We start from the raw sequence: 23,955 nt of genomic DNA, 5'->3' as shown, positions 1-23,955 counted from the left end.
CATTAAATCCCTTCCGCATCCTCTGCGGTCTGAAACAGAGCTGATAAACCTGGTAAACCCATTTTATTTGTTTATCAAGCTCTTTTGTCTTTATCTCCCGTTTTGCAACAGCCATTTCTTACTAAATGGGAGCAGGAGCTCCAAAGTCCATTATCAGACAGTCAACCTACCATCATACTTCAATTGTCACATATTTCATCCATAGCCTCAAAAGCTGCTGAAGCAAACTATAAACTCCTGACAAGATGGCACTATACTCCTGTAGTGCTCCATAAAACTTTTCCATCCAAATCAGAGCTTTGCTGGAGAGGATGTGGAGAACAAGGGACCCATGCCCATGTCTGGTGGCTATGCCCCCTTATTAAACCATATTGGTCCACTGTTTTACATTGGATTAAGGAAATACAAGGTAGTGAAGTTATTAATGACCCATGGGTAATGAACCAATAGGGTCATATAAAAAATCTATTACACCCCATCTCCTAAACGCAGCTAAGATGCTTATCCCAAAATTTTGGAAACAACAAGCAATTCCCACGTTACGCCAATGGCTCGTGGAGGTAGATCGTATCTACCATATGGAAAGCAGCACGCTCACATTGAGAAACAAATTTGATTTAGCAAATAAAATATGGTCCTCTTGGTTCGCCTTTAAGTTTTCATCAGCAAACGCAGAAATTATGTCCCAACAGGGATAGTAGAAAAAAGTAGATAGAGTTATAAGGTTGAATCCTGCTATGGCTGAATACCCCCCTTTACCCCCCCCCCCCCATACCCACTTTCTCTTCTATTTTCTTATTCTTGCTTTTTCTTTACTATCCACTTTACTTTAAGGTACAGTTCTTTGTTGAAAGACATATTGCTGTCATAGACGCCTCAATCTTAATATAGTAATGATGTTATCTCAAAGTTGAAGAGAATGGATGGGCCTGATGTAATGCTCGGCTTTTCATCATGATAATTATATAGAGTAATTCAAACACTTTTGTACATTGTTTATGTCAAATGATAAGTTGTATTTCTATTATATTGGAGCAGTGGGGATACTGTGCCTTTCCTATTTATTTATGTTCAGATACTGTACAATGTTTACAAAACTTTCAATAAAAAAATAATTAAACAAAAAAAAAAGCAGATTATACTAGAATAGCTCTCACCTGATGTATAACAGTCATATAGATTAAAGATGTAAAAATGTTAGACTATAGATCACACACAGAGGTAAGTGGTCACAAATTCCCACTATAAGTGTTTCCAACAAACTATGTGAACATGGGCAGAATCTATAGTTAGCTATTAACCCTTTGAGCAGGGTATACATAGTAAAGCATAATAAAAAAGAAATACAAAAAGTATATATAAGTGGGACTTACCAATAGTACCAAAAAATGGCCCATAGGTACAGTACCAATGTATTAAATGAGTAAGTACAGAATCCCCTCAAGTATAAAGACTGATGGCATGTCTAAGAAAGGGGCTATAGAAACCTATTAAGTACTTTGCATATATAAAGACGCTTAAATGCAGATAAAAATGAAAAGAAAAAGAAGGGACATAAGGACAAACCTGAGTATGTGAATATTGCACTTATCCCAAAGGGGAGACCTATTGTTAAGGCTCAGCCGAATGTTGCCGCATAAGCAGGGGAAAAGATATATCCCTATAACAGAAGCAATTATATAAATAGAGTAAGTATCCGATCAATAAAAAATGTGACAGAATGGTTTGCTAGAAGGGCTATCAGAAATACGACTTACCCTTTGACACTGCACCAGTGTGTACAGCTTTCCTCTCTGTGTGTAAACCAAACTATTGTGCATTCCCTCTTATAAAGGGGCATGGAGGTGACAAGATGGGCGTGGCGGCGCGAGTATGGCGCCAAAAAGCCCGTCAGGTGACGTATAACGTCGTCACGTGATCGTGGTCATGTGACCATGTGCGTCTACCTCTTATAAAGGGGCGTGGAGGTAACAAGAGGGGCGTGGCAGAGCGAGTATGGCGCCAAAAAGCCACGTGATGTGACGTATAACATAGTCACGTGACCGCATCAGCGTCTTTAAATAATTGTATACGTCAGGCGGGCCGGCGAATATCAGCAGAAAGTGAGGAGGTACACGGGGCGGTGTAATCACGCCTATCCATACAAATGCACCTCCACAAAAAACTCCGCCCCTAAAAAATGGACGAATAGATACAGCTAGATCACATGCGGCAAATGATGCAATGACGTGCCGCATGACCATTGTGCACGCGTCCCACCGCATCAACGCGTCCACACGACGCATGCATGCAATCCTGGAACACGCCAACATTAAAGTGCGACGCAGCATCTACAAACGCCCACATCTCAAACTACGCCCTGAAAAAACAGCAACAAAGCCAGGGTCAGATCCCGGCATACAAACCCAACAAGGAAGGCACACCCATTTAAAAAAGATCTCCAGCCAACACGTAATAAAACAACACAGGCAAGCACAATAACAACTTAGACATAGACACACAAAAGAAACAAAAAAAAGAAAAATTATACATGACAGGACCATTGCGGTTAGGATAAGAAATTATCATTGCACCACAAAGCAGAGCAATTTTCAGTATACTGTTTCAAATAGCAATATGGACAAGTATGAATCTAATCCCATAGAGAATAAGGATATGGATATTTTTACAGAAATGGTTTATAGTTTATAGCATCATTGAGGCCGGGGACAGTAGTAGCAACAAGGGTGTGAATCCCATTTCCCTTTGCAGAATCTTTTTATCATGGTTACCACCTCGAGAGTTCATGTGGAATGTGTTCTAATGCTGCAAATTGACACAAAGCCATTTCTCTGAGGCAGCCAGTGAGGATACCACCTCGAGAGGAACCTGGCAATGTGGTTCATGTGCTTTTTGCCCATGGGTATATGAAAACCATGCAATGTATCTGCCAAACGGCAGGCTACATTCTATTGTGCACCATGTCAAAAGTCAGACAAAGGGCATGGTGTACATTAAGTTTTGTAAATGTGGCAGTTTCTACGTGGGCAAAACCAAACAAGCTTTTTGGTGTTGAATCAAAGATCATATGTATTACATTAACAGTAATCAACTGCTGACACCAATAGGACAACATGTAAATCAAATGCACACTGGTGACAACAGCGTAGTCAAATTTGCAGGCCTGGCAGACTCTGAATGCCTCGGACACTCCACCCAGGGGAAGGGGAACCTGGAAAATGAATTCGGCTCTCCTGGAAGATGTAGAGGTAAGACAATCCTTTGAGGATTTTTTTCAGGCACAGGTTTCCATTCTGGACTTTTGCAGCAGTGATGCCGCGTACACACGACCGGACTTTCCGTCAGAATAGACTGCGACGATCTTTCCGACGGAGTTCCGCTGAAACGGACTTGCCTACACAGGATCACACCAAAGTCCAATCATTTAGAATGTGATGACGTACGACGAGACTAGAAAAAGATAGTTCAATAGCCAGTGGCCAATAGCTGCCCTTGCATCGTTTTTGGTCCGTCGGAATAGCATACAGACAAGCGGTTTTCCTGATAAGAACTGATTCGGTCGGAAAGATTTGAAACATGTTCTATTTCTAGGTCCGCCAGAATTTTAGAAAGAAAAAGTCCGATGTAGCCCACACACGATCAGAATGTCCGATGGAATGATTCCGTCTGACCTTTTCTAACAGAAAGTACGGTCGTGTGTACGCGGCATAGGTCAGAGTGGTGGGAGGTTGTGAAACTAATGCCGCGTACACACGATCGGACTTTACGGCATAATTGGTCCGGCGTACCGGATTTCGTCGGACAATTCGATCGTGTGTGGGCTCCAGCTGACTTTCTTTATCAAAAGTTTGACGGACTTAGATTTGAAACATGTTTCAAATCTATCCGGCGGACTCGAGTCCGGTCGAAAAGTCAGCTCGTCTGTATGCTAGTCCGACGGACAAAAACCGAGGCTAGGGCAGCTATTGGCTACTGGCTATGAACTTCCTTATTTTAGTCCAGTCGTATGTCATCACGTACGAATCCGTCGGACTTTGGTTGATCGTGTGTAGGCAAGTCCGTTCATTCGGAAAGTCCGTCGTAAAGTCCGCCGGGCAAAGTATGCCGTAAAGTCCGGTCGTGTGTACGTGGCATTAGGGCAATTGGACTTTTCAAGGCCTTAAGTAGGAAGAAGCAGCTTGGTATGTACTTACCAGCATTTGCGGAGGAAGCTTGATCATCTTGTCTCTTATAGAGGAGATCCAGGGGAGATCTCTGAGGTGAAGCTTCTTCTTAGGAAGTGTCAATACGACCGGCATGCCTCCTTGGTTCTGGAGAGGGATTATGGAAAATATCACTCACCTGATCCTTACCAGAACTGTAAGCAAGGCATAGCAGATAAGACGGTCACAGGCCTTTGATGGATTTGACAGAACCAATTTCAGTGGATGAGGTAGTTCATGCTATAGAGAAGCTGGCTACCAAAAAATCGCCTGGGCCAGATGGGTTGACAGCTGAATTCTACAAGTGTTTTAAGTTCATTCTGGCTCCCTTTTTAGCAGAGGTTTATAACAGCTGTCTAGAAGAGGCAGCTCCCTCCCTCCATGAGGCAATCCGCTGTGATTCTTCTGTCAAAAGGTAAAGACTCCTCAATGATTGAGAACTGGTGCCCCATCAGTCTTCTCAATGTTGATAGAAAGATCTTGGCGAAGATTCTTTTTTGGCGCTTGTCGTCAGTAGCAGGCGATTTGTTGTCCAATCATCAGCACTGCTCGGTCCAAGGTAAGAAGTACCTTTCCAGCGGTTTTAGTTGTCCGGGAGGCTTTGGATGCGGGGCTGCTGGATGGAGAAAGTACTTGCTGGCATTGGATCAGGTGAAGGCTTTTGATAGAGTCAATCATGAGTACCTATATTTGCTATGTGGTAGATACGGCCTGCAGGGGAGGTTTATAGATTGGCTGAAAACATTACATAGAGGTTCTGAGAGCTTCCCATTGGTAAATGGTTGGGTTGGATGGCCTTTTGAGGTTGGCTCTGGTGTGCGCCAGGGATGTCCTCTGAGCCCCCTGCTATATGTATTCGCAATTGACCCCTTCATAAGAAGGCTAGAGGGTGGATCTTGTTGCGGTGTGCCTTTGGGCATTGCTGGTGTGCCGCCTTTGAAGGTCGTGGCCTATGCCGATGATGTGTCTGTTATTGTCTCTGGGACGGAGGAGGCACAGGAGGTGGTCTCTGTGATAGAGCAGTACAGGCTTCTGGTTCTAAAGTCAACCATGAAAAGAGTGAAGTTTTCTGGTGAAGAATGCTCCTTACATTGGTGATCAGTGGGAAGAATGATCCTTACATTGGTGATCAGTGGGAAGAATGCTCCTTGCATTGGTAATCAGTGGGAAGAATGCTCCTTGCATTGGTAATCAGTGGGAAGAATGCTCCTTACATTCGTGGGCAGTGGCAAAAATTCCCCTTACATTGGAGGTCAGTGGGATAAATGGAGGTGTATATAGAAAAATGGGCATTTCAACGCTGCTCTCCGGATATATATAATCTCAACAGATATACACAAATTAATCAAAATAAGCAAATTATTTATTAGTACAAAACATTGTTTAAAAAACAAAAGGTAACATCGATAGGGCATCAGACAAGCTCACGTGCATAAAATCAGGTGGAACAGGAGTCAGATGTAATGTGGCGTTTACCTACATGTTTTGTGGTATGGACCGCTTCTTCAAGGCTTCAATCTCCATATCTGACTGGACATACCTTTTGGGTACATCGGATGCATTCAGGCTAAGGGGAGACTGTTAATGAAAACTTTACTTGCTAACGTCCACTCGTTGATATGGGAACAAATAAGATAGTCCCACCGGGTACCATATATGTTCTTTGTGTAATAAACTGCCAGTATAATAGCCGAGTAGTGACCACTTTAAAGATTACAAAAAGCTTTTTAACCTTTCAAATGTTTACTACTTGGCTATTATCCTGAGGTTTGTTACACAAAGAACATACTGTATATGGTACCTGGTAGGACTATCTATTTGTTCCCATATCAACGAGTGGAGATTAGCAAGTTAGGTTGTTACATAGTTACATAGTTACATAGTTAGTAAGGTTGAATAAAGACACCAGTCCATCCAGTTCAACCTGAGTGAGTGTGTGTCTACAACCCTGACCCTTGTTCCTAACCCTGTACATTGCACACTCACATCAGTCCCTACCCTCAATCAAAGGTCCCCATTCATATACTAGGGCCAATTAACCTACCAGCATGTCTTTTGGAGTGTGGGAGGAAACCGGAGTACCCGGAGGAAACCCACGCAGGCACAGGGAGAACATGCAAACTCCAGGCAGGTAGTGTCGTGGTTGGGATTCGAACCAGCGACCCTTTTTACTGCTAGGTGAGAGTGCTAACCACTACACCACTGTGCCGCCCCTTAGCCTGAATGTGCCTAATGTACCCAAAAGGTATGTCCAGTCAGATATGGAGATTGAAGCCCTGAAAAGAGGTCCATCCCGCGTAACATATAGGCAAACTCCACACTACATCTGACTGCTCCTGTCACACTTGATTTTATGTATGTGGGGTTTTTGTTTTAAAACAATGTTTTGCACTAATAAATAATTTATTTAGATAAATGTGTGTATATCTGTTGAGATTATATATATCCAGAGACCACAGTTTAAATGCCCATTTTTCTATATACCTTCCTGCTTTGATTCTCGGGTTGGTGCTCTCTTAATATGAGGCTTTTTCAGCACCTTAGTTATGCCCCTTTGCTATACCAAATTACCTATACCCTTCAGTGGGAAGAATGCTCCTTACATTGGTGGCCAATGGGAAGAATGTTCCTTATATTGGTGATCAGTGGGAAGAATGCTCCTTACATTGGTGGTCAGTGGGAAGAATGTTCCTTACATTGGTGGCCAATGGGAAGAATGTTCCTTATATTGGTGATCAGTGGGAAGAATGTTCCTTACATTGGTGATCAGTGAGAAGAATGTTCCATACATTGGTGGTCAGTGGGAAGAATGTTCCTTACATTGGTGGCCAATGGGAAGAATGTTCCTTACATTGGTGGCCAGTGGGAAGAATGTTGCTTACACTGGTGGTCAGTGGGAAAATGCTCCTTACATTGGGGGTCAGAAAGAAAGAATGCCCCTTACATTGGTGGTCAGAAGTACTGATGGTCGGTGAAAAGCCTGCTCTTTACAGATAGCTAACAAGATCATGGTTGTCAGTGGGAACTTATCTGAGAGGAAGAAATTGCTGATCTCTCAAGAAACCCCTAGCAACCTCTGCAAGAACGCTGGTTGAGCCTCTCTATAGCAAGCAAACTGGTATAGGTACAGTTGCAAGGCTACAGTACTATCTACAGAATGGGGGGAGATTCAAAAGTCCATAGCCCATTATGGAAGAAGTGTGGTGGTAGCATGTTATTAATGTATTCCTTTAAAGCTGAAGTTTAATATAAAAATACCTTGATAGGTGGGTGTCAGTCTCCAGGAGTGACCCATGCGTGTCCAAGCCCAAAGGTGCAGACGAGCCCACATAGTAAATGAATGAGAGAATTACTGCAACAGTGATCCATCCTAAGCCCAGCCAAACTCTCCATCCACTTCCATTGGCTGTGGCCAGTTCCCCTCAGCCTGAGATGAATGAAGGACAGTCCCTAGAGCAGGTTGAATATACTGTACGGCATGCAGGGAAGTGAACCTGAAGCTACTTAAATTGTGTATCGCAAATGAAACTGACCAAGCTAGTAAAGTGATCGTTATAACGCTCGGATGATTTACACAGATAAAAAAAAGGAAACAACATGTGAAATCCGCTGGCCTAGAAATCACTGGGAGGAAACAATCAAAAGAGCAAAAAAATGTGAGAGACGACAGCTGTCCCTGAGCCAAGAGTGGCCTCCATAATTGTCCCTCCCAGCTATTTCCCAGCTGTGTGCTCAGATCACAGGAAAGCTGCAGGTCTTCACGCTTCATTTCCTTTATCTGCTTGTGGAGTCTCTGCCAGTCTTGTCAATGAGAAGAAATGGGACCCCCAAGAACAGGATCCAGGAAAGTCAGAGGTGTATATAGACATAGAAGTCCATGTAGTTGCTTTGGGGCCTGGGGTGGGATGGGGCCCCCATTAGGGAAGCTTCTAAGGAAAGTTAAAGTGATTGTAAACCCTTAATTTAAAAAAACAAAAAAAACAAACATGTTATACTGACCTGATCTGAGTAATGGTTTTGCACAGAGCAGTCCCAGTTCTCCTCTCCTTGGGTCCAATGCCTGAGCCCCTGGCTCCACCCCCCAGCCGAGTGCCCAGCATAGAAAGATGATTGCTATGGAGGCACTCATATGGGCTCTCTTCAGCCTTTATAACCACTTTAAACTGTGAAGTCTGCAGTCTAGAGGAGTTGGTGGTGTGGTATGCACCAGGAGCTATTTATTTTTGGTGGTGCTGTGGTATGCACCGGGAGCCATTTATTTTTGGTGGTGGTGTAGTGTGCGCTGGGAGTCATTTATTGTTGGTGGTGGTGTGGTATGCATTAAGGGCCTTTATTTTTTCGTGGTGGTGTAGTGTGCACAGGGAACCATTTATTTTTGGTGGTAGTGTGGTATGCACCAGGAACCATTTATTTTTGGTGGTAGTGTGGTGTGCACCGGGAGCCATTTATTTTTGGTGGTGATGTGGTGTGCACCGGGAGCCATTTATTTTTGGTGGTGATGTGGTATGCACTAAGAGCCATTTATTTTTGGTGGTGATGTGGTGTGCACCGGGAGCCATTTATTTTTGGTGGTGATGTGGTATGCACTAAGAGCCATTTATTTTTGGTGGTGATGTGGTATGCACTAAGAGCCATTTATTTTTGGTGGTGATGTGGTATGCACTAAGAGCTATTTATTTTTGGTGGTGGCGTGGTATGCATCAGTAGCCATTTATTCCTGGTGGTGATGTGGTATGCATTGGGAGCCATTTATTTTTGGTGGTGGTGTGCACCGAGAGCCATTTATTTTGGGTGGTGGTGTGCACTGGAAGCCATTTATTTTTGGTGGTGGTGTGCACTGGGAGTCATTTATTTTGGGTAGTGGTGTGCACTGGAAGCCATTTATTTTTGGTGGTGGTGTGCACTGGGAGTCATTTATTTTGGGTAGTGGTGTGCACTGGAAGCCATTTATTTTTGGTGGTGGTGTGCACTGGGAGTCATTTATTTTGGGTAGTGGTGTGCTCCAGGAGCCATTTATTTTTGGTGGTGGTGTGCACCGAGAGCCATTTATTTTTGGTGCTGGTGTGTACAGGAAGCCATTTTTTTTGGTGGTGGTGTGCACTGGGAGTCATTTATTTTTGGTGGTGGTGTGTACCAGGAGCCATTTATTTTTGGTGGTGGTGTGTACCAGGAGCTATTTATTTGTAGTGGTGGTGTGGCATTATTCAGGAACCATTTTATTTATGGTAGTGGTGTGTACCGGGAGCCATTTATTTTTGGTAGTGGTGTGGCATGAACCGGGAGCCATTTCCACCGCCTGTGCTCAGCTCCATTTGGCAGTTTAATTTGCATTTCTTCCTCGTCCTGATTCCGTACAAATCTCCGCCATGACTGTTCCTCATCTTGGGGGCTGAGAGTTTAAATGACGCCGAGATGATGAATAATTGAGAACACTTTTCTCTGCCTTATCTGGTGACAACATCCAGAGGAGATTATTAGCACACAGATGAAATGTCACGGACTAAACGCCTCCACGCACCCCAGGGGGTCGTTTAACCCCCGCAGCGCCGGAAGGTGACCTTCTCCCTGTGATAGTTGCAAGGGGGTGGGGGGATTATTATGGAATCCTCTAACATAATCTGCATTAAACACATTTCTAATGAGTGGAGATGATTTCTCTGCGGGGATGGACATAGGGGAGGGAGCGAGAAAAGACTCACACGGGGTCAGCCAAAGTTAGATTTTAAAGGGCAAATTGTGAAGAGCCGAGTACATATGTACAGTCAATGTATGGGGGCAGCAGTTAGTGTCGGTCATTCACACACTGTAGGGTTTATATGGACTGGCAATAAAAATATGGGGTTGATTTACTAAAACTGGGGAGTGCAAAATCTGGTGCTGCTCGCCATAGAAACCAATCAGCTTCCAGTTTTTTTTTGTCAAAGCTTAACGAAACAAATCAAAGTTAGAAGCCGATTGGCTACCATGCACAACTGCACCAGATTTAGCATTCTCCAGTTTTAGTAAATCAACCTCTATGTGCCCATTTAAGCCACCCATAGACAGGTCGAAATTCAATTTTGACCCGCCTATGGGCAGGCTGGGGGTACTGCAGTTGATCTATGGATCGACTTTAGTACAACCAGCCTGACGTTTTTTGTTCACTCAATCACTGCCGGTGGCTATAGCCACCGGCAGTGATCAATTTATTCTGCTGCTCGGGAAGGATCCCCACCAGGAGAACACAATAGCACTGCGGGAGGGATTTCCTCATCAACAATGACTGTGTTGATGAGGGAATCAAGTGATTTTCTGACCTTCAACCCATGGTGTCTACCGCAAAATGTATATATACATTGCAGTTTGCAAGTGGTTTACTGGGGTTATGGCATGAAAACGGTCCGAGTGGCTCATTAGCTGCTGGATCTCTTTCAGAAGCCCAACCCCAACCCCCCACTGCTCGTTGGTGTTTCTAAGAAACAATCTGATGGTGCGGCTGCCTGGTCATAGAGGTGGACGGAGACCAGATCATCTCTGATCGTCTCTATGGCCTTGGAGGACCGGAGCAATGTCATGATGTCACTTCCGGAAGTAAATTTTATTATATTTTTTTAAAGCAAAAGATTTTAAGTGACCCCATCCCTCAGAGAATGCATACGTAGGTCGTGTACATATATGTAAAACGGTGTTCGCACCACACATGTGAGATATTGCCGCGAACGTTAGAGCGAGAGCAATAATTCTAGCGCAAGCCCTTAAAGCATCGCCTATGGAGATTTTTAAATACCATAATTTGTCACTATTTCACGAGCGTGCGCAATTTTAAAACGTGACATGTTAGGTATCTTTTTACTCGGCGTAACATCATCTTTCATATTTTACAAAAAAATTGGGGTATACAGTGGGGGAAATAAATTATTTGATCCGCTGCAGATTTTGTAAGTTTGCCCACTTACAAAGAAATGAAGGGTCTATAATTTTTATCATAGGTGTATTTTATATGATAGAGACAGAATATCAACCAAAAATCCAGAAAAAACATGATACAAATGTTTTTGAGTTGCAGTTCAGTGAGTAAAATAAGTATTTGATCCCCAAGCAAAACATGACTTAGTACTTGGTGGAGAAACCCTTGCTGGCGAGCACAGAGGTCAGACATTTCTTGTAGTTGGTGACCAAGTTTGCACACATCTCAGGAGGGCTTTTGGTCCACTCTTCTTTACAGATCTTCTCTAAATCCTTAAGGTTTCTTGGCTGTCAGCTGGCAACTCGAAGTCTAAGCTCCCTCCATAAATTTTCTATAGGATTAAGGTCTGGAGACTGACTAGGCCACTCCATGACCCTTTTGTGCTTCTTCTTGAGCCACTCCTTTGTTGCCTTGGCGGTATGTTTTGGGTCATTGTCATGCTGGAAGACTCATCCATGACCCATCTTCAGTGTTCTGGCTGAGTTCTCATCCAAGATTTTACAATACATGGCCCCATCCATTGGCCCCTCAATGTGGCATAGTCGGTCTGTACCTTTAGCAGAGAAACAGCCCCAAACCATAATGTTTCCACCTCCGTGCTTGACTGTAGGAATGGTGTTCTTGATGTCATAGTCAGCATTTTTCTTCCTCCAAACACGGCGAGTCAAGTTAATGCCAAAGAGCTCAATTTTGGTCTCATCTGACCACAGCACTTTCTCCAAATCCTTCTCTAAATCACTTATTTGTTTTTCTTGGGCAAACTTCAGACAGGCCTGTACATGTGCCTTCTTGAGGAGGGGGAATCACTGTGTTTGGAGCCAATAGATGGGGCCATGTATTGTAAAATCTTGGATGAGAACCTTCTTCGCTCAGCCAAAACACTGAAGATGGGTCGTGGATGGGTCTTTCAGCATGACAATCACCCAAAGCATACCGCCAAGACAACAAAGAGTGGCTCAAGAAGAAGCACATTAAGGTCATGAAGTGGCCTAGTCAGTCTCCAGACCTTAATCCTATAGAAAATTTATGGAGGGAGCTGAAACTTCCAAGTGCCAAGCAACGGCCAAGAAACCTTAAAGATTTCGAGAAGATCTATAAAGAAGAGTGGACCAAAATCCCTCCTGAGATGTGTGCAAACCTGGTCACCAACTACAAGAAACGTCTGACCTCTGTGCTTCCCAACAAGGGTTTCTCCACCAAGTACTAAGTCATGTTTTGCTTGGGGATCAAATACTTCTTTTACTCACCGAACGGCAACTCAATTTATAACATTTGTATCGTGTCAGGGTTTTTTTTTGGAATTTCTGGTTGATGTTCTGTCTCTGTCATTTAAAATACACCTATGATAAGAATTATAGACTTTTCTTTGTAAGTGGACAAACTTACAAAATCTGCAGAGAATCAAATAATTATTTTCCCCCCACTGTATATTGTGCTTTGTTTTGTTTTCTTAATTCATTAAAGTGTATTTTTTCCAAACAAAATTATGTTTGAAAAACTGATGTGCATATCACAATTTTATTCCCTAGGGTCTCTCCTATTTATATATAAATATATATGAGAGAGAGAGAAAGAGAGCTGCAAGATTCTGGCTAAAATGAGAATCACAATTTTTTTCCTTAGAAGATAGATCACGATTCTCTCACGATTCTCGTGGCGTAACATCATCTTTCACATTAAAACAAAAAAAATTTGGCTAACTTTTACTGTTTCGTTTTTTGTTTTTTTTTGTTATTCATTGAAGTGTATATTTTTCCAAAAAATTGCATTTGAAAGACGGCTGGGCAAATACAGTGTGACATAAAATATTGCAGCAATTGCCATTTTATTCCCTAGGGTCTCTGCTAAAATATATATATAATGTTTGGGTGTTCCAAGTAATTTTCTAGCAACAAATATTGATTTTAACATAAGAAAGAAGTGTCAGAAAAAGATTTAGACTTTAAGTGGTTAAACTTCCTGAATTTACACCTTGTTGAAAACTTGGCAGACTGCCTGGATTATTTATTTACACAGAAGTTCTATCCCTTTGATCTAAGAAGGAAGCTTAGTTAAAATGTATCAAGTTAAAGACTTGGCAGACTGCCTGGATGCTTTCTTTTGACAGCTGAGTGAGCAGAAAGTCTCTCCACTTGTTTATATGAAAGAATCGTCAAACTTTGCAGGACAGATAGTCAGAGGGGGTGAATCGAGATCACGATTTTTTAACGATTAATTGTGCAGCTCTAATTATATATATATAGAGAGAGAGAGAGAGATATATAGATCTATATATATAGATATATAGATCTATATATATAAATAAATAAAATGTTTGGGGGTTATAAGTAATTTTCTGGCAGAAAATACTGATTGAAACTTGTAAACAAAAATTGCCAGAAAAAGCCTGGTCTTCAAGTGGATAAAGTTCTGTATGTCCAGCCTTACGAAGAAGACCAGCTCTGTTTTAAAAAGGGACAAAAAAGGGATTTTGACTCAAAGTGCCATGGAGAGATCTGCAAATCGTGGAGCTTAGATTGTGTGGCTCCATGGCACTCTCTGCAAGGTTAAAGGGAAGCTGACAGTGAAGCAGTTAAAGGAGACGTCACGGAGTGTCAGGTGTGAAGAAGAAGCTGCAGGCGATATTTCCCAGAGGAAAGCCGATTCCTCGCCGGGCAGTCCGCGGTAATCAGCCATTTCATTTTATATGCTATTTCTAGGCCATCATCCGGAACGCACCAGGAAAACACACCCTGTTCTCAGGGCTGCTGTTAGAAATCACGAGGGGCCCCATATAGCCTACCTGACAGGGCCCCCCAGGCAGAAAGTGACTGAGGATACAGATATTTACAGTGCCTTGAAAAAGTATTCATACCCCTTGAAATTCTCCACATTTTGTTATGTTACAACCAAAAACGTAAATGTATTTTATTGGGATTTTATGTGATAGACCAACACAAAGTGGCACATAATTGTGAAGTGGAAGGAAAATGATAAAGATTTTCAACATTTTCATTACAAATAAATATGTGAAAAGTGTGGGGGGTACATTTGTATGGCGCCCCCCCGGAGTCAATACTTTGTAGAACCCCCTTTCTCTACAATTACAGTTGCAAGTCTTTTTGGGGATGTCTCTACCAGCTTTGCACATCTAGAGAGGGATATTTTTGCCCATTCTTCTTTGCAAAATATCTCAAGCTCTGTCAGATTGGATGGAGAGCGTCTGTGATCAGCAATTTTCAAGTCTTGCCACAGATTCTCAATTGGATTTAGGTCTGGATTTTTTTAAATAAAGTTTTTATTGAAGATATGAAAGACATAGCAGATAAGAGCACAAACGCGGGCGCAGCCGCTGTGCTAAACATACGGATGGAACCATGGGCGTATCATATTTTATTTTAGGTATTTACTGGCAGTCTTCACCCCACAGCCACCATTGATGGCCTATAAAACTAAAATATCACACGCAGGGGAGACTCTCCACACTACGAATGCTGCCTTCCAGTTCATCAAAGCACAGCACAGTCTTAGACCCCATACACACTATTAGATTTTCTAAATTTACCAAAACCATGCAGTGGAAGGTCCTACCTGATTGCATACAAATTGAAACTCATATGAGGTTTGACCTCATATTATATGGTTTTGGAAAATCTGAAGACAAAAATCTGCAGAAAATCCAATAGTGTGTATGGGGTCTATAGTCTACCATGGCATTGGTGTCATTGGAGGCGCGATTCATCATACCAGGAGAAAATGCCCACTGCAAGATATGGGCTGTCTTCTATGGATAGGGAAGGAGTCTTGCTGTTCGCTGTCATACCCCAGACAGCCGACACCATCTGATATCAGACAGAACCCTCCAATGCTGTCTAATGATGACAACTAGTGCCATCCCATTACAGCCAGAGCTGCCCCAGTCTTGTCCATTATCATCCATTAAGGGCCACCCCTTAGGTCTCATTAAAACTTGTTCAGGGCCGTACACGCGCATGGATGTCAGATTAGGAGCAGCGCCTGTGTCCATGCAGCTGCTGCACCCCAAATGACATCAATGGGACTGCCTGCACAGGATACAGGGAACACCTGGGCATCCCATGCGGGTAAACACAGCCCTCATCTGAATGAGGCCTAACCCTTTCCTCCCAAACCTCACTGTCCCTGGCCTGGCCCCATCATTCACAGCATTTCTGTCTGGAGGATATCCAGCATCATCCAGCTCCTTCCTCCCCAGCCTGACCGTCATTAGTCTGCCGCCTTTCATTCACTGGATTTCAGTTCTTTCAATCATGGAGGCTCAACATAACATGTGGCTGTTAGCAATGCAGTCTGATCAATAACCACCACTCCAGACTGACATCCGCCCATCAAAGTACTTTGATATTTACATAACTCCTCCCAGGAGCCGGCCCACTGCTTGCACCAGGACTGAGGGCTCTTGAGAGGAGTACTGAGGCAGGGTGCTGTGATGTTTTCAGGAAGCTATCTTACTCTGCCGGCCCTTCCCTCCAGCTATGAATTGCTGGTGTTTTGTTAGATTAGGCGACCCGTCAGATTAGGCAACCCATCAGAAGTGACGTTCTGAGGCTGCCATCTTGCTACACCCCGCACTTTTCCACAGTAAGGATACAGTAAGAAGGCGGCAAGCGGACATCTTGTTACACCCACCGGAGTCTTGCATTTCATACTTATTTTTAACAGTAAACTCAGCTTATAGATAGTTACATAGTAGGTAAGGTCGAAAAAAGACACAAGTCCATCAAGTCCAACCTACAGTATGTGTGTGATTATATATCAGTATTACATTGTATATCCCTGTATGTTGCGGTCCCTTCTGTTTTATCCCTATTTTGGGGTTACCAGTAGTGAAATTCTATGTTTTTAAATCCGTAAGACTGTTTTGATGTTGAACTATAAAAGCAGCGGTGTTCTGTCATATTAGCAAACCTGTGAGATCAGCAGGCTCACCGCTGCTTTTAAAATTCAACATCAACAGTCAGACAGATTTTTAAATAGTGTATTTCACTATATAAGCTCAGTTTACTGTTAAAAATAAGTGTGAAATACGAGACTCTGGTGGGTGTAACAGGATGTCCGCTTGCCGCCTGCTCACTGTATCCTTACTGTGGACGAGTGCGGGGTGTAGCAAGATGGCCTTGATGGAACGTCACTTCCGTTACAAAATTTGACAGGTCGCCTAATCTGACGAAACACCTGTATTGCGTAAAGCAACACAGAGATCCAGTGATGACATCACTTCACATCACTATTTTTTATTAGCATGGTAATGAGAGGAGGGAGGAACCGGGGAAGACAAAATATATAACTGAATAAACTCAGCTTTTAAAGCGGATTTCCAGCCTGTACAAAAAAAAAAAATTAAAGTCAGCAGCTGCAAATAATGCAGCTGCTGACTTTTAATATAAAGACACTTACCTGTCCAGGGAGCCCGCGATGTCCTCACCCTGAGCCGATCCGTTCATCCGCTGTGGGTGCAGGCTCCGGCATCCTTACTAAGGGAAACAGGAAGTGAAGCCTTGCGACCTCACAGCCTGTTTCCTACTGTGCAACGCGCGAGTTGTGCTGCGCTTTCTGAATGGTCCTGCTGTCTCTTGGGACCGGTGTGTCTGCCAGAAGGTAGCGCGGGGCGGGGGGGGGGGGGGGAGGGAGGAGCAGGAGGGGCTGGACATTGCGTAGATCGCTGCACAAGATTGCGGTGATCTTACCAGGAAGTGGGAGTGGATACCTGGTTTTGACAGATATCCAGTCCCATCTCGAAAGGTGCCAAATGTGGCAGCGGAGAGGGGGGAGGAAGCAGACAAGCGGAGCTTCCCCTTTTGGGTGGCGCTCCACTTTAAGACCAACTTCTGGTCATTTGATCACGGTGACAGTGGTCACATGATTGCCAATCCTTCCCACGCCCCCAGGGAGTTCACAACCATTTAATGCAGGGATATGCAATTATCGGACGTCCAGCTGTTGCAGAACTACAAGTCCCATGAGGCATAGCAAGACTCTGACAGCCACAAGCCTGACACCCAGAGGCAGAGGCATGATGGTAATTGTAGTTTTGCAACAGCTGGAGGTCCGTTAATTGCATATCCCTGATTTAAAGAAATGCCGAGGTGGGCTGGAATGGATCAAAATGCTTCAGAGATCATTTAGAATTCATTGAGGCCTGGTTCACACCTATGTGTGTTGCGATTGATGCATTTTTCCGGGAGCGTTTGAGTTTTTTTAACACGCTTTTTTTTTTTTTTTTTTTTTTTTTACACATTTTTTTGTGTGTTTTTGATGCAATTTTTTTTCCAATAGAAAGGTATTGAGTGCGACTTTGATGCAACCTTAAACTCTATGGCACTAAAGTTCCTTCAAAGTAGTGCAGGAACCTTTTCAAAGTCACACTTTGAAAATGTTCCTGCACTACTTTGATGCGACTTGCGTGCCAGAGAGTGTGAAGTTGCACCAAATCGCACCAAGTCGCACTAAATTTCCTATTGGCCAAAAAAAAAAAAAAACACATCAAAAAAACAACACTTGCGTTTTTGATGTGGTTCCATTGAAGTCTATTTCACCAAAAATCTGCTGTGGGAAAAAAAGTTCCCGACCCTTTCCAAAAACGCAGCAGCTGAAAACGCATAGATGTGAACGTGTCCCGTAGAAACCATGTTAAATGGACTGCAGTGTGTTTCTGAACGCACTAAAAAATGCATAGGTGTGAACCAAGGGTGACAGGTGTTTTTGGCCTGCAATTGGCCTTAAAAGAGAAGTATGGGGTTCGTATTTTTATTTTTTTAGATTCATACTTATCTAGGTGGATGCTGCCTTTGTTCCCCGGCACGCGATCGAACATCTCCGATCACTCGGTTCTCACAGCTCTGCCGCTCAGTCAGCAGCTTTCTGCTCTGCTCCCTCCTCGCTAATTGGAGCGCTGGGCTGTGGAGGGAGAGGGGGCGGCTGGCTCAGGCTCTTAGCGGCTCGCTGAGAGCCTGAGCCGGGCGTCAGTCCAGGCACCTGGCGGATCCCAACTTTCATTGTCGGGATGACGTGGTGCCTGGACTGACTTCTGTGATGTCAGCAGAGAGCGAACTTCAGCCCGGTCTCTGCTGAAAACGGGTCACAGGAGTGCAAAGCAAATTGCACTTCTGTGATCCATATGAGAGTTACAGTCAAACGAGCTTTGGCTATACTTCTCCTTTAAGCCCCCATTAACACCAGTGTGACTTATAATGCGATTTGACAGTTCAAAATTGCATGACAAGTCACACCCGATTTGTGCCTATGGAACTGTTCAAACCGATGTGTTTTTGACCCACATCGATTTAAAAAAGGTTCCTGCACTCTATTTTTTGGCGATTTAATGTGTGACTTGCATTGACATCTGTGCATGAAATTGCAACTGACTGGCGGCTTTGAAATTGCGCTGAAGCTGTGCGATTTCAAAACTGCATTCGGTGTGAACGGGGGCTGAAGCGGGTTTTGAATTCCTATAGACTTGTATGGGAATTGGGAATACAAAACCCATTTGAAGCCAACAAAAGCCCATTGACAAGACATAAGAAAACTCTTCCAGTGTATGGAATCTTCAGTGATAATACCGATTGGGGATTGGAATGTATCTGCAGATATGGGGGAAAAGCTGTGACACTAAACTAGATGTTCATCTGAGGTCAGGAAGTCTCTGGAAAGCGCAGTGAGGTGGAGAATGTATGAAATATCCATTGATCAGACAGAAATTCAACTTCCGGAGATCCTCCAATCACAGAGCTGAACAAGATGTCTACTTACACTCAAAGTTCTTGACGATGTGCTGCAGACAGAGGTCGGTGAGAAGGGGGACGATAGCCAGGGACCAGCTGTAGTCCTCTGTGATGATCCGACGCATCTTCCTAAGGTCAGCCGCTGCATTTCTATGCTGGACGGGTAACGGAGCGGTGACCGCCGCCTTCTCATTGGTTGCAGACTCCAGCATTGTTGGGACTGGTTGGCCAATCTCAGTTGCACATTCCTGGAGGATGGAGGAGGAGAGGCAGATTATTATTCTATTCTATAAATCAGTAGGATACAGCTGTGATAGTTCATAGTATGAGTTCATCCAAGAAATAAATCCTTCTAAGAGGAAGTGAGGAGAAATCTCTCCAGTGGGGATACAGACAGCAATAAAGACTTGACAGAGGCTCTAAACCCACGGTGCCCAACCTGGGGGCCACATGCAGCTCTTTGGAAACCTGCTGTGTGGCCTTTTGCAAAACCCAGCAGTCAGCAATGGAAGCATTCATTGCAAATAGGATTTAATGACAGTGATCTCTAGCTGTCTCATGTGGTACTTCCCCAGTCTCTTTCTCCCAAAGTGTAGTCTGCAGTCCCTGATCATCTCCTCTAGTATGTCTGCAGTCTCTGATCATCTCCTCTAGTATGTCTGCAGTCTCTGATCATCTCCTCTAGTATGTCTGCAGTCTCTGATCATCTCCTCTAGTATGTCTGCAGTCTCTGATCATCTCCTCTAGTATGTCTGCAGTCTCTGATCATCTCCTCTAGTATGTCTGCAGTCTCTGATCATCTCCTCTAGTATGTCTGCAGTCTCTGATCATCTCCTCTAGTATGTCTGCAGTCTCTGATCATCTCCTCTAGTATGTCTGCAGTCTCTGATCATCTCCTCTAGTATGTCTGCAGTCTCTGATCATCTCCTCTAGTATGTCTGCAGTCCCTGATCATCTCCTCTAGTATGTCTGCAGTCTCTCGTGATCCCCTCTAGTCATAGGCATGCGCACAGGGTGTGCCGGGTGTGCCCAGGCACACCCTAATCCCCCCATGCGCATTAGTGTTATCGTGTTAAGAGAAGTGTTTATCCTTTTCTCTTTCACTGTGCCAGCAGGGAGATTAATGTGCCGGGGTCATATATATGTAGATACATACACATGCATGTATGTTTGAGCTTAAGGGTGCACACCCTAATGCATTAGGCTGCGCGCACCTATGCCTCTAGTATGTCTGCAGTCTCTGATGATCTCCTCTAGTATGTCTGCAGTCTCTGATGATCTCCTCTAGTATGTCTGCAGTCTCTGATGATCTCCTCTAGTATGTCTGCAGTCTCTGATGATCTCCTCTAGTATGTCTGCAGTCTCTGATCATCTCCTCTAGTATGTCTGCAGTCTCTGATCATCTCCTCTAGTATGTCTGCAGTCTCTGATCATCTCCTCTAGTATGTCTGCAGTCTCTGATCGTCTCCTCTAGTATGTCTGCAGTCTCTGATCGTCTCCTCTAGTATGTCTGCAGTCTCTGATCATCTCCTCTAGTATGTCTGCAGTCTCTGATCATCTCCTCTAGTATGTCTGCAGTCTCTGATGATCTCCTCTAGTATGTCTGCAGTCTATGATCATCTCCTCTAGTATGTCTGCAGTCTATGATCGTCTCCTCTAGTATGTCTGCAGTCTCTGATCGTCTCCTCTAGTATGTCTGCAGTCTCTGATCGTCTCCTCTAGTATGTCTGCAGTCTCTGATCATCTCCTCTAGTATGTCTGCAGTCTCTGATCATCTCCTCTAGTATGTCTGCAGTCTCTGATCGTCTCCTCTAGTATGTCTGCAGTCTCTGATCGTCTCCTCTAGTATGTCTGCAGTCTCTGATCGTCTCCTCTAGTATGTTTGCAGTCTCTGATCGTCTCCTCTAGTATGTCTGCAGTCTCTGATCGTCTCCTCTAGTATGTCTGCAGTCTCTGATCGTCTCCTCTAGTATGTCTGCAGTCTCTGATCATCTCCTCTAGTATGTCTGCAGTCTCTGATCGTCTCCTCTAGTATGTCTGCAGTCTCTGATCGTCTCCTCTAGTATGTCTGCAGTCTCTGATCGTCTCCTCTAGTATGTCTGCAGTCTCTGATCGTCTCCTCTAGTATGTCTGCAGTCTCTGATCGTCTCCTCTAGTATGTCTGCAGTCTCTGATCGTCTCCTCTAGTATGTCTGCAGTCTCTGATCGTCTCCTCTAGTATGTCTGCAGTCTCTGATCATCTCCTCTAGTATGTCTGCAGTCTCTGATGGTCTCCTCTAGTATGTCTGCAGTCTCTGATGGTCTCCTCTAGTATGTCTGCAGTCTCTGATGATCTCCTCTAGTATGTCTGCAGTCTCTGATGATCTCCTCTAGTATGTCTGCAGTCTCTGATCATCTCCTCTAGTATGTTTGCAGTCTCTGATCATCTCCTCTAGTATGTCTGCAGTCTCTGATCATCTCCTCTAGTATGTCTGCAGTCTCTGATCATCTCCTCTAGTATGTCTGCAGTCTCTGATCGTCTCCTCTAGTATGTTTGCAGTCTCTGATCGTCTCCTCTAGTATGTCTGCAGTCTCTGATCGCCTCCTCTAGCATTTCTGCAGTCTCTGAAGTCTTCTTTTCTATACTTTACATTACGTGTGGCTCTTTGGATCTATTGGGGGTACAGCTGAGGTCCCCTACATCTTGTAAATTGACAACCACTGCTCTAAACCATCTCCACCATTTAGGAAAACAAAATGGGAATCAATAAGACAAATAAAGACCAATCACATATTAAAATGTATATGTTAATAAATTCCATCTAAAAATCTCTCCTTGTTGGTATAAAGCTTCTACATAGGAAACTTCCCACAATTCACAATGGCGGCACCTTTTGTGGAGGAACTCTGGGGGCAGTGATGTGGAAGGTGGGTTATTCTGTCACTGGCAGGGCCATCTCTCACCCATCGAGGTGTGATGGGTGGTATGTGACACCTCTGAAGTAGGTTTGGTTCCTCTGTCCTCCTGCCACACAAGATGAAGGTCATGTGACCAGCCTGTCCGCTCTAAGGGGCCCAATTAGAAGAGCAGAAAGGGGCTCCCATCCCTATAGCACCTTCATTAGGTGAAACACAGAGAACCCAGCACTGTACAGTGATTTGCTCTAAACCTGGAGTTCCGCTTTAATAAGCAGAGCTAGGTGCTGTCAGGCCTCATCCTCCGCCATCATTCACACCGCATTTCAGATGACAGCAAAATGATATGTCCGGCTCTTCCTCAGTGCAATGTTCCCCCAGAGACCGGCTACTCATATATCCAGCAAGCGGGGTCACAGCCTCAGTGACAAAACCATAAATTACATAATCAATCCCCCCATCAATTCTCATTCAGTCGATGGAAGTGATTGAGCCCCCTCCCCCCATGGCGACTGTTCTGTACAGGAAAAAGAGGAGCCAGCCATCGCTTATAGCAGGGGTAGGCAACCTGGGGCCCTCCAGCTGATGTGGAACTGCATTTCCCATGAGGCATTGCAAGGATGGTAGTTACAATTACTCCCAAAGGCATGATGGGACTTGTAGTTCTGCAACAGCCGGAGGGCCCCAGGTTGCCTACCCCTGGCTTATAGTGACCAGAACCACCTGAAGACCGGCCTTTTCTGGCACTTTTTGTTTACAAGTAAAAATCTGTATTATCTGCTACAAATTACTTATAACCCCCAAACAAATCAAAAAAAAAAAGTTGACGATGAAAAAAAAAAAAAAAATTTTACTTCCGCCCTAGACCGAAAGTGACATTATGACGTTGCTCTGGTCCTCCAAGGCCATAGAGACGATCAGAGATGATCTGGTCTCTGTCCACCTCTATGACCAGGCTGCCGCACCATCATATTGTTTCTTGGGTGCGCTGGTGAAAATTAGTAAGCCTGAGAAATACATTGCTTTACCTTTAAAAGCAAAAGACCAAACAAAAGCAAAAAATGTGTTTACTTCAGCCCTAGATCGAGAGTGACATCATGCCTCCAAGGCCATAGAGGCAATCAGAGACGATCTAGTCTCTGATTGCCTCTGTGACAAGCCGGCCACACTGTCAGATTGTTTCTCGGAGCGCGCTGGTGAAAACGGTGCGTTTGAGAAAAACACTCCCGCTGCTTCGGAAAGTGATCCAGTGGCTAATGAGGCACTTGGATCACTTTCATAAGAAAGCCAGCCACCAGCTGAAAAAAAAAAATGGGGTTATGGCTAATAACTCAGGTAAACCACTTGTAAACCGCAATGTATATATACATATTGCAGTTTGCATGTGTATAATATAGATTCTCCTACATCGGGGTCAGAAATCTCTTCCACACCAAGTGCCATCTGTACAAGCTGCCGGTGTGCCAGTGAACCACAAACCGCCAGAGGCTTATGCTGGCCATACACAAATCCTGCTGAATCAGCCAAAATCCAGCTGTCAGTACCACGTGACTTGACAAACTTCAATCTGAAAATTAAAGCAGCCGGGAGGAACTTTGTCGGCTCAACAGTGGCAGCAGCCAATCAGATGCAGTCACTGTCTGGGTATTCTGACAACTGTGGCTGTCAGCAACTGCCAGAATACACTAGCTGGCAGGGGAGATTCCTCCATTCACTCTGTTAGTATGGATGGAGGAATCTATTGATTTAGGGGATCCATTAGGCCTCTTTCACACAGGCGTTTGAGCCGCAGTTTAATCGCCCTGCAGCCGCCCACCTTTTTAAATAACAAACATGTCATACTTACCTCCTCTGTACAATTGGTTTTGCACAGAGCCGCCCCGATCCTCCTCTTCTGGGATCCCTTAGCGGTGCTCCTGGCTCCTCCTCTTCTGGAGTGCCCCGTTGGAGAGCCGCTCCCTTGTCCTGCTGCGTCCATTGACACAGACAGCAGGACTCGGCCCCGCCCCCCAGCTCCCGCATATCTGGATTTGATTGACAGCAGCGGGAGCCAATGGCTGCACTGCTATCAATCTATCCAATCAGGACCCGAGACACCACCTGGAGCTGGTATGCTTGTCCCCGTCACTGGAAAGACTGGGTTCAGGTAAGATGCATTTCACCTTAACGAATA

At 44.3% G+C, this 23,955-nt stretch overlaps 1 protein-coding gene across 1 annotated transcript in view; it reads right to left on the bottom strand.

Annotated features, from left to right (window-relative positions):
- DRC5 (dynein regulatory complex subunit 5) overlaps positions 1 to 19,135 on the bottom strand; it is a 40,595-nt gene extending 21,460 nt beyond the window's left edge. Inside the window, exon 1 of the mRNA XM_073628727.1 lies at positions 18,916 to 19,135. Within this exon, the coding sequence (XP_073484828.1) occupies positions 18,916 to 19,099 (184 nt within the window). The 5' untranslated portion in view covers positions 19,100 to 19,135. The remainder of the gene's footprint in view (positions 1 to 18,915) is intronic.
- Positions 19,136 to 23,955: the final 4,820 nt, after the last annotated feature.

Source organism: Aquarana catesbeiana, linkage group LG04, assembly GCF_042186555.1.
Source record: "Aquarana catesbeiana isolate 2022-GZ linkage group LG04, ASM4218655v1, whole genome shotgun sequence".
Lineage (NCBI taxonomy): Eukaryota > Metazoa > Chordata > Amphibia > Anura > Ranidae > Aquarana > Aquarana catesbeiana.
This window is presented reverse-complemented; position numbering and strand designations above follow the sequence as displayed.